Source organism: Lissotriton helveticus, chromosome 3_1, assembly GCF_964261635.1.
Source record: "Lissotriton helveticus chromosome 3_1, aLisHel1.1, whole genome shotgun sequence".
NCBI lineage: Eukaryota > Metazoa > Chordata > Amphibia > Caudata > Salamandridae > Lissotriton > Lissotriton helveticus.
The window spans coordinates 770,222,875-770,235,022 of record NC_136061.1 but is presented as its reverse complement, the minus strand read 5'-3'; the positions used below and the strand labels follow the sequence as shown (position 1 = coordinate 770,235,022).

The 12,148-nt window shown below is 44.5% G+C and overlaps 1 protein-coding gene across 2 annotated transcripts in view; it reads right to left on the bottom strand.

Moving 5' to 3' along the window:
• The window catches only part of TRIM66 (tripartite motif containing 66), an 842,425-nt gene that overhangs the window by 199,014 nt on the left and 631,263 nt on the right, over window positions 1-12,148 (bottom strand). The window contains exon 5 of one of the 2 annotated variants that reach the window (XM_078680990.1): window positions 2,518-2,650. In XM_078680990.1, coding sequence (XP_078537116.1) covers window positions 2,518-2,650 — 133 coding nt within the window. Of the gene's footprint in view, window positions 1-2,517; window positions 2,806-12,148 lie in introns of those variants that run through there. The other variant, XM_078680991.1, reaches the window with a different exon arrangement.

The following is a 12,148-nucleotide window of genomic DNA, read 5'->3' as shown; positions in this document are numbered from 1 at the left end:
TAAATCTATATTCTACTTCTAAGCATGGTCTGTACTGTATAACCTATTTAAAGTTAAATATTCATATAGGGAACAGCTATCACCAGTGAAGCGGCGCAGTGGTACCAGTTTCCGGTGCTGTGAGGGGCCAACGTCGCCCCGATTAGTATCTGTTTTAGTGTTCGTAGCTTACATGGCGACCTTCTTATGCCACTGAAAAGTACCCAATCATTATTAAAACATAACCTCTACATTTTAATAAAAATCCTAGCTGCCGCTTAAATGTCAGTTGACGTTTGTTAGCAAAGTCTGTGCTGTGTAGTGTGAATGTCAATGAAAGGAAAATATGATGTATTGAAGAAGTAGGTTCAATGACTGCCTTAACACCACTGCCACACTGCAACCTTCCACCTGTTAGATTCTACATATTATGCCTCACACTGTTCTGTTCTTGGGCCACTACTTGCACCTCATTCTAATATTTGCTCTCTCTTGCTCCACCACTCACACATGCCCCACCTACTTTGCAGTGGCGGCTGCCGCCAATTGAATCTGGTAGGGCGATGAGAAATAAAAATAAAAATCACTCACCTGCTGCTCCACTCCCACTGCTGGCTGCCTCATTGCTCCAGCTCTTCTCCTCCTCCGGAAGTGGATGGGCCTGAAAGCACAGGCTCCCACTGAATCCAGAAGCTGCTCTCATTGTATGAGAGCAGCGCCAGGATTGGTCTGAGTGGCCTTGTTTGCCACTCAGACAGTGTCTGGGAGCCCGTGACGTTGCTCCAACGCAGCCGGGTTGGAGAAACATAAGTGTGCATGTCAGTTTGGCCACTGTAAGACAGCAAGCCAAACTGACATGTGCGCTTATAAGTGCACACTACTCCTCCTTGCCATGGCCCGGTCACTCCCACTACCACATAAGCAGCGCAGAGATAAATAAGCAATAATAAAAAATATTATTATCATTTTATTTATCATCTGCTGGCAGTTGGGCGATGCTCCTCTGCCATTACGGCGGAGCCGCCCCTGGTTGCCACAAGGTGAACTTTCATCCTGGCACAGAAATAAGTGATGGTCATTACCAGGGCAATATAAAGACAGCTGTCTGACAGCATTGTACTTCAAAGAATGCATAAAAATTGGAATATTGATGAAATGTTGTTTTATTCACAGTCTTCTGACTTTTAATGGTATTTTCAGCACTGGGAGAAACATGTGGTTTAGTAAAGAACGCCCTCCCTTGCTCAAAGACAGAAAAATAAAGAAAAGCTTGTGTGGTGGAATGACTGCGTAAAGTGGCGTCACTGTATGCTTTTACTGGACTGAATCTTACATGTTGAATACAGAAAACCCTACCCATACTATATTGAGAGACGTGTTTGGAGGGGTAGTGGATCATGGGTTCCGGGCGCTCTAACGCCCTTCCCAAACACCTTCAATTTCCTGTTAAAATACTCCAGCAGCACTCTATATTAATTGATTACTTTCATATAATGTAACGTGAATGTTCAATAAAGAATGTGAAAAGAAAGGAAATACCTTCCTGCAAGAGTGCACTGTAGGACTCAGATCTCTGGTATGACATGCCACAGCCGAGAAGATAGACGGGCACCAGTCCGTAGTAGCAACGTTCTTGCTTGGTTGATGTTATGCTGATGAAGTGCTACTTCAGACCATAGACTTCATATTAATGTACCTATTACATTCCTTCTAATCTTACCAAATCTTAGGAGTTGGGGAGTAGGAGGGGGGGAGGGGGCAAAAGGAGACAGAACCCTGGTTGACCATGGTATGCTATTAGCCAAACAGGACGAAGCCCGCAATTGGACCTCTTTTGTGACCCACTTCGGTCGAGGTCTGCACCAAGGGGATGGGCTGGTGTGGTAAACGGGAAGAAACGATTTACAAAGCCTGGGGAGGGCCTGTTAAATAGGATCACATCTTGAAAAATGGTGGGGGTACCATGGATTATCAAACTAAACGTCACCAAAGTGACCTGTTGCAAGAATAAGGGGGCTACCATGCTGTCCCTGCTCCATATACATTAGTTATTGATGACACCTTGCGTATTATCCTTCCTCTTATACAAGGTAAATGGTTGGATGTAAAACAGTGAAATATCAATAAAATGTTTCTTTAAAAAAACACTCACTGGGCCTTACTTGAAAGACTCTTGTGAACGTGACAAGAACCATGCATACCAGCAGTGAGAAAACAACTCAAGAGTAACCTATCACCCCAAACAAGTAAAGTACTTGGTTCCACCAATGTGGTCTTGTGCTGTAGGAACGAAGTCAACATAATATTCAGAATAATTTATGAAATGCATCAGTGCTGATTTATTTTTCTTCATTTAGTTCAGTTGTTAGACTTTATTTTAACACTGAAATCTGAGGAACAGAAGAGGGCTGCAGTACCACCAACTTTCACCATGACATTAAAACATTACGCAATCATTGATATAAAGTGATAAAAAATGTTAAACTCCCCCTGCACTTTCATGAATTTTTCAGATATTGGTTTAGATATGTTCAGTACCTGTGTTCCTTGTGCTCTAAAAGAAGGCAGTTCCGGCAAGTTAGGACATCACATGTCTCACAGAACAACTTCATGGCTTCCTGTTGGTGAAGTGGACAGAACACGCAAAAGCCATTGGACATGCTCTCGCTTCCTGTAAGAGACAGTGATAAGGTTGCATTACACAGCCCGTTTTCATTGGAGTTTACAGAATACCACATCGACGTGTAGAGGGCACTACGAGCAGACAAAGCACTGTAAATGATCCTGATATGTTCGTGGCCAGTGACTGCAACAAGCGACCGACTTGCCAGGATGTCAGATTTGAATACATTTACTTACCGAAAAACACACATAGTGCTTTTATGTGAGCAAAGTGCATGCGAAATGGATTGTTCATTTCAATAACAGCTGTCACTATGTATGTGGCACTCTGCTATTAGTAATGATGAATGTCAGCACTTGGTGTCCTTCTCCTTTCCCGCCTCCACTTGCCCCTCACACCCATAAATGTCAAGGCCCAATTTATCCCAAGGCAACATCTAAGCCACCCACTTGTCTATGGGCCTACGGATGATCACATGCGCTCATGGTCCCTCCCTGCCAGGTCAGTTCTTTCAGAACCATGACCTGAGCATAGTCCTTGACTCACTTAAGACTCTCACACAGGGTCACAATTGCAGCCAATGACTGCGATCAGAGTTCACATAAAAAAGGGACATTCTTATTATTCATCTAGAAACCAGGGGTAATCAGCTGTATTAGAACAATGTTTCATAAGAACAGTAAATCAAAATCAAATCAATGAATGTCACAACATACAAAAACATGATAAAAATGGTTTTATTCAGACTGGACAAGAGTAAAAAAACATGCTCAGTGATCAAGTGATTCACACAAATGTATTTATTATTATTTTATTGTTTATTTTATTATTTAAGTGTTTTATATAGCGCTAGCCAGACCCGAAGGTATTAGAGAGCTTTACAATATTTGTCATGTAGCAATTAAATATACAGGGTGACAATAGTTAACACATTGATTCGTGACGAGTCTTGTTTAGGTAAGGGGGGACACAGGAGTGAGTCCAGAGGGAGGGAAAGTAAAACGCCTTCTTATCAAAACTGATTATATACTCAAATGGAAGCAGTTAACCCTTTGGAATAGTGCGATTGAGGAAGGGGTCTTTGAGACGGCTTTTGAATTTTATGAAGGAGGGGTTAGTCCTAATATGGACTGGGATGGCGTTCCAGATTTTGGGCGCATTTCCAGAGAAGGAGTGTGATAAGATTTTTTGTTTGCGAGTTTTCAGAGGAATGAGAAGTAGAGTGTTGGTACTCCTGAGATTCCTTGTCTGGCCACCTATATTGAGTTTGGAGGCCAGGTAGGCAAGTTTGCCAGTGTGCAGGGCTTTGTGTGTGAGATAAGCAGTTCTGAAGTAGGCACGCATTTCGATTGGGAGCGATTTTAGTTCTCTGAGAGTGGGCAAGATGTGTTCGTATTTCTTTACTGAAGTGACCATTCTGGCTGCTGCGATGAGAGTTGATCTGTGGGGAGCTAGGTGAGATTTCGCTGTGCCTGTGAGGGTTGCATTCCCGTAATCCAATCTGGACAGAACTAGGGATTGTGTAGCCTGTTTAAGGTCCTTGGAGGGATGAAGGGTTTTATTTTGTTAAGTAGTTTTAGGTTGAGGAAAGCGCTCTTTGCAGTGTTCTTGATATATTTGACCATGTCTAAGTTTGGGTCGAGAGTGATTCCCAGTGATTTTACGGAGTCGGCCGGGATGAGATTACAGTTGAGAGCATCAATGGTTTTTAGCCATTCTGTGATTTGGGGGGGTCTGCTCTTTGTTGGATATGAGAAGGATTTCCGTCTTATCTTGGTTGAGTTTCAGGTGATTGAGGGATAGCCAGTGTTGGACTTTTCTAAGAGTGTTGTTTAGTTTCTGAATGTCACCAATGGAGGACGTTTATAGGTAGATCTGGGTATCATCTGCATAGAGGTGGAAGGGGAGGTTGGCTTTTTTGAGTATGTTGGTGAGGGGCTCCATGTAGATGCTGTACAGTGATGGAGAGAGAACTGATCCTTGAAGGATGCCCCTGCTTATGGGGAGTAGGTCGGACGTGAAGTTTTACATTTTTATTCTTTGAGAGTGGTTGTGCAAAAAGGAGGTTAACCACTGTAACACCACCTCTTCTGCTCCAACCCTTTCTTGTAGTACATTAATGAGCAATTTGTGGTCTATTGTGTCGAAGGCTGCCGATAGGTCTAGGAGTATGAAAAGGCAGCATCGGTCCAAAACGAGTGATTTGTGGGCATCATCAATGACATTCAGGATCCCTATCTCTGTGCTGCAACATTTCTGAAGCCCGATGGTGAGGGTCTAGAAGGGTGTTGTTGTCAATGTGTTGGGTAAGTTGAAGGAGAATGCATCTTTCCAGGATTTTGGCTAGGAATGGGAGATTGGAGACGGGTCTGAAGTTATTGAGATTGTTTCAGTCAGAGCCCGTTTATTTTTGTAGCAGCATGACTTGTCCGATTTTGAGGCAATCTGGCATGATTCCAGATCTCAGGGAGCTGTTTATGATCTTTGTCCAGAGCGGGGCTAAGGTGAGTTTGAGTTTTTGAGAAATTGGCCAGAAAGTCTTTAGGCTTAGTTCTCTCCACTCTGATTCCTCACTGACCCTCTTCCATGCCAGTCAGTGGTTAATTTGCTAAAACATAATTGCTGCTGCTCTGTTTAGGAGGCAGCTTGCACCAGCCCATTTCTCCTGTTAGCGCCGCCTAAAACAGAACCAACTACCTACCATGAAAATGGAGAGAGGATGTGGCGTAATGGCCAGTGATATTGACTTTGGAGCTGGGCAACCAGGTTCGAGTCTCAGTGTCGGCTCAACATCCTGTGATTCAGGGCAAATCACCTAATCTCCCCATGTCTACCACAAATAAATATGTCCATAACTGGTGCTCATGAAAAGCGCAGGTGTTGATGATTAAGTGCCATTGCTGAACACCAGAAACCACCAGCTCAAATTAAGCACTGATGCCAGTCCTTCTCCTATTTCCACAACTAAACACATTCATCCTAAAGGATTTCAGGCCTTTTTTTAGGTCAAAGCCTACCAGACAGCACAGCTCTCTGGTTTGCTAATGAAATCTTGAGGACATTCGGAAACCTTCCCTTGGAATGCATTCCCCCCATGGCTTACCATTGGCTTTGTGGTTTGTAGCTCACATGTGCTTGCTTTCTATTTTCTGGCTTTATTTGTTTAGGCTGTCCAGTCTGTGTTCCTCCCTTCCCTTGCCCAAACCCTGCCCAAACCCTACTTAAGGTTTTCTTTCACCAGTACTTTCTTTCACCAGTACTGAATTTCTGTAAACAGGCCTTTAAATCTTGTTCTTATCTTGTCACATTTGCTGTGCATTCAAAGATAAAGGTCAAGTGTCAGGCTCTGTCTTCCAGGGAGCTTGTTGTTTACCTTTCTTTCTCTGACTTCAAAATAAGAGGATGTATATGCCAATCCTGCTGGGTACCCATGTGTGACAGAACGGCTGTAGGATATTATTTTTCTAGCTGGCTATTTGGGGTGTGCTGTACGATGTTATTTATTTTTCTGGCACAAAACAAAATTTAAATATCTGTAAATGAACTATACATTTATTTTAGACTATGGAAAACCTTTTTTGGTAATTCCGAAGTGTGGTGAAAACAAATATTTTAATACGACCAAAACAAATCAATACACTAGGTGATAACATTTCCACATTTTAAGGAAAGGCATGCTTTTGCATATTCATCCCTGCTTTTTTGAACTGATACTGCTGGTTTACTGACTCTGAGAGTGCACTGAGGACTGCTATTCAGACCACAGTGCCAGTGTTCTAACCCATTACACAGTGTATGTCGAATTGACTATCCTCAATTGGCAACAATTAACTTACTTATAAGTCCCAATTATTTGGTATCCAGGTCATGTAAGCCAGAGTGCCCATCCAGGGCTGCAGCACTGCTTGTGCCACCCTGTGTGTGTCAATGTACTCCACATCCCTTTACTCCACTGCACTCTATACCATTCTACTCTACGCTGCTGCACTCAGCACCAATGCACTCTATGCTAATGCACTCAACACTACTTCACTCAAAACAAATACACTTTATGCTACCATAGTCTACTCTGCAACACTATACTCTATGCCACTCTACACCATTGCTTTCTACATCACTTTACTCTGCACCACTCTGTACCACTATACTCTACACCAATGCACTTTACGCACTCTACACCAGTGCACTCTATGGTACTCTACTCTGCAACATTGCACTCTCTGCCACTAAACTCTGTGCCACTCTACTAAGAGCCACTCTAAACTGTGCCACTGCACTCTACTGTGCACCACTTTACTCTATGCCACTCTTCGCAATTCACTCTACACCACTATAATCTATATCACTATCCTCTACATCAATCTGTTCTACGCCACTCTAATCTACTGGTCAACACTGCACTCTATGGCACTGCACTCTATGCCTCTTTACTCCACTCTGTACTAGTCTACTCTAAGCAAGTGTCATCTACTCCATTCTACTATGCACCACGGCACTCTACACCACTCTACTCTATGGCAATGCTCTCTATGCCAATGTACTCAACGCCAATTCACTGTACGCCACTGCACTCCAAGACACTCTACCCCACAAGACTGCACTCTCCGCCACTGAACTTACACTCTACACCAATGCACTCTATACCACTACACTCTACACTACTCTACTCTGTATTGGTATAGAGTGCATTGGTGTAGAGTGGCATAGAGTTGAGTGGTGCCAAGTAGAGTGCACTGGCATAAGGTGCAGTGGCACAGGGTAGAGTGTCATAGAGTAGAGTGTCGTTAAGTTCAGTGGCGGAGAGTGCAGTCTTGTGGGTAGAGTGTCTCTCTACCCTACACCGCTGCACGCTACCTCGCCACTATATGCCACTTCACTTTACTCTGAAACAATATACTGTACATTCCTGCACTCTACGCCACAGCACTCTGTGCCACTCCACTCTATCCATTTCACTCTACACCACTGCAATCTACTTTGCACCACTCTACCCTACGCCACTGCACTTTACGCCACTGGACTCTATCCCACCTTACTCTTCACCACTGCTCTCTACTACAATCTACTCGTCACCACTATATTTTATGCCACTTCACTGCAGTCCACTCTATGACACTCCACTCAACTATACTACCACTCGATGATGCGCTGCTCCATTAAACTCTACTCCACTCTATGCCACTCTATTCCAGTCTACAACACTACTCCACTTTAGGACGCTTTATGGAACTTCCTCTACAACACTATACTCCACTCTATTCTACGACACACTACTCCACTCTACTCCACTCCACTGCTCCATTTTACAGCACTCCAAACCACTCTATGCCACTCCACTCTACTGTACACCACTCTACTCTATAGCACTCTACTCCGCTATGCCATTCCACTCTCTTACACTACTCCACTCTATGCCACTCCACTCTCCAATGATCTACTCTGCCCTACATCATTCTAATCCACTCTACACAACACCCTCCATGTTCCTCCACTTTGCTTTACACCACTCCACAACACTCTGTGCCACTCCACTCGACAACACTCTATTCCACTCTCACTCTAAGCCACTCAACTCTACGCACTTTCAGTTAATGACACTCTATTCACTCCACAACTGTCTACACCACTCCACTCAATTCCACTCCATGATACTCCACTTCACTTCACTCCACACCATTCAACTCTATTCTACACCACTCTCCAGCTCTCCACGACTCTCTACACCTCTCCTTCACACTCCACTCTTCTAAACTTTACTACCCTCTACTCCACTCTTCCCCGCTAACTTTTAGCCATGTGGAACAGCAACCACACTGTGCAACTTGGCTAATACATATTGGCAAAGCCAATAGCTCTTGCGAAGGCGAGACATAATGGCTTTACACTGCTTGTTGTGTTGTTTGTTTAGTGCCGACCTAGCAGATGCCAGTCGGTGTATTTAACGTTCCTCCCCGTAATGATAGTGAATCTTAGGAAACCTCAAGCCACAATCATGGCAGAATTGCTTTTGGTAAAAACGTAATTCCTGCCGTGCTGCCAGATCATTGCAAGTATGTCAGCATATGTTTTTTGTTCATGAGTTTTCACTCAGCATGTTGGGGACATCACCTTTTGTGGCAGTCGTGAATAGGAAAAAAACGCATTGAAATGGCCACTCAGGATATAGAGGAACTGGTTGATGCTCTGCAGGCAGAAACAAAGTGGCTCATCCACCACTAAAATACATGTGAAAATCACGAGTAGGAGGGTGGGGCATTCACTTGTTTTTGGAAAATGATATGTTTTCTCGGGGGGAGGTGTGTGTGTGCGTGCGTTCATGTGTGTGATCTGCGAGTCATACGATCAAATCCGTGTTTGGAAACTGAAATATCCTTTGGTGCTTTGAATAATGGCTCTTATCGTTGCCCAAGAAAACAGTATATTTTATTAAAAGGTTGAGCTGTCACTGCCTCAGTTAAAACCCGAGACTTATCTGTAATTTGCAGACCACATTGGTAGCTTTATTAACAAACTGAACTATGTCATCAGTGCACAGGCATAGGAAGAGCAGGGCAGGCATATTTACTACTTATATAAAGCGCAACGTCCAATACTAAGCTATAGAATTAGAAGGTGTGCGATCCACTGAAGGCTCGAGCCTGAAGCCACAATCTGGCTAGCTAGAGGTTTTGTTGGAACCTCGAGCCCATGACAAGGCGCGTTTTAACGAGGCTTCTGCCTTCCACCCTCGCTGTTCTACCTTGCTGGAAAGAGGTAAAAACAAAAGGGGATGTTATCAACAAAATGCGATAAATATCGCTAAGCGCGTTTAGCGCATTTTTTTATCGCCGTTCATCTCTGGTTCACATCGCATCATTAGCAGCCTATTATCAAGGCGCCGCTAAGATGCGATGTGAAAGCCAGCGATATCAGGTTTTAGCTGGAGAAATCCTGTGATAAACCCAGTGCGATAAAAAAAGCTTGCTAATAGGCAAGTGTGGTCGTAACCTGACTATCCACCTCCCATGTAATGTATGGCTAAGTCATATTTCATTTAGCCGTTAGGGAAATGTGAAGATGGTGGCAGTGGTTAACCCGTTGGCGAATCCCCTCCTGAATCTCTCCCTGAGCCGGGGGGTGGTCCCTTCGGCTTGGAAGCAGGCAATGGTCATCCCCCTCATTAAGAAGCCTGGTTTTGACCCCGAGGTGTTGGCCAATTATAGGCCCATTTCTCTCCTCCCTGCATTGGCCAAAATCTTGGAGAAGCATGTGCACAGTGTGCTCTCGAATTTTTTGGAATGGTATGATCTGCTTCACTCCACGCAATCCGGGTTTCGCCCTAATCTTAGTACTGAGACGGCATTGCTGGAGGTCTCTGAAGCCATCAAGGAGACACTGGATTCGGGCGGCAAAGCCATGCTGGTAATGCTTGACTTGTCGGCGGCCTTTGACACCGTCCCCCACGAGGGTCTGCTCGTCAGACTCCATGGGATCGGTCTGAGGGGGACGGTGCTTAGCTGGTTTAGATCGTTTCTAGCGGGCCGTCGGCAAACGGTCTGGGCCTCATCCTGCTCGGCTGAGATGCCGCCTTTGGTAGTCGGAGTCTTGCAGGGCTCGGTGCTGAGCCCGACTCTATTTAACATCTTTATGACCCCTTTGGCGGCATTGGCGGAATCTTTTGGGGCCCAGATCGTATCTTATGCCGACGATACCCAGCTCCACTTTACCTGCAGGAAAGGAGAGGATTTTGATGGAGAGAGTATCCGTGAGTGCCTTGGGGCTGTTTTTGAATGGTTCCAGCTGAACAGCCTCATGTGCAACTCAGATAAATCGGAGGTACTCTTCTTCGGTGGTCAATCGGACCCAGACTGGCAGGAATGGTGGCCCGCTGATATGTCTCCTCCAGCTTGCTCGTCTCAGTCGGCTAAGAACCTGGGAATCAGGATAGACAATGGTCTGACTTTAAGATCCCAGATCCTTGCCCTTACTGGCACCTGTTTTGCCCTCCTCAGGACGCTTCGGAAGTTTCTTCCTTTGCTCTCTGAGGAACACAGGAGGATGACGGTACAGGCCTTAATTGGTTCTAGATTGGACTATGCCAACGTCCTCTACCTTGGCCTGCCAGAGTACCTCTTGCAACGGCTACAGGTGGTCCAGAATACGGCTGCGTGAGCCATATTTGGCCTTCACAGGCGAGCCAGAGCCTCCGGCCTTTTGCAGTCTCTTCATTGGCTGCCTATCCAAAAGCGGATAGTTTTTAAGGCTTTGACCCTGGCCATAAGGCTCTCCACGCATCTGGGGCTAAATATTTGCAAAGGAGGTTCGCCTTTTACCATCCGGCACGATCTCTGAGATCAGAATCGATGTTCCTTGCTCTGGTTCCTCGTGTGAAGAAGGCCCGTACTGGAGGGCGCTCCTTTAGGCTGCGGGCCCCACAGCTCTGGAACACTCTGCCTCTCGCATTACGTAGCACCTCGAACCTGTTGGCTTTTAGGAAGGGCCTGAAAACTTGGCTCTTTGCCCTTTAGACTCCCTTTTTTCTTTTAACAGCTCACATCGTGTTTCTGTGTTGTGTTTGTCTTTCACAGGTTGTCAATAAAGCGCCGGGACACTCTTCTTGAGTAGCCGTGCGCTATAAAAGACAAAATTAACATAACATAACAACATAACATAAACACGCTTAGCGCATGTTTTTATATTGCATCGCTGGATTCGGGCCGAATTGGTAATAGGGCGATGTTGTGTTAGCGACCGTTTCCATGGACTTTAAGTAAGGAACGCCTACCTTGCATGTCATTAGCGATGACATGCAAGGCGTAATTGAAATCGGACACTAACATTATCAAGCAAGCGCTAAAGCAGTTTAGCGCTTGCTTGATAATAGTGTGATAGAATTATCGCCGCTTTTTCGCCCAAAAAACGGACGCTAAAAGCGGCAATAAGTGTATCGCAAGCCCTTGATAATATGCCCCAAAGTTTTTTTTACATTTGAGGTAAAAAAGAGAGACGAAATAGATACAGATTTAATGGATGATTTTTGAAAAGAAAACCTTCATTAATCAGAGCTTCCCTGCTAACCAAATTGTGTGATTTTATGCATTTAGAATGTAATTTACCGATACTTCTTTTTCTTCACTATTACAAATGAAAGCACAATCAAATGCATGTGTTCCGAATACCTGTTGTAAAAAACATATTGTGTTGCATTTAATAGACTATAACGTTGCTCTTTCTAGAAGAATCTCCTTTATGTACAGGGTTCACGTGACAACTGCTTTGCCTAGTAGATCAATAATGGCCCGGTCATCCGGGTGGGGGTTTTTAATAAGTATTTCTCAGTTCTGTGCTATAATGGACGCATTAATGTGAAAGCTTCCACATGTGAAATAAATACACTTGTTTTTAAATTGGGATTTAACTTCATCATATTTTATGTGATGTTTGTTGTAAAATTTACATGGCAAACATTTGCACGGTGTCTAAGAGCCAAATCAGACCCTTGGTTTGCTTCTGGCTAGCCCTCCTCTAGTATTAGGGTTGACAAACGAGTACAACGGCAGCAGTGGG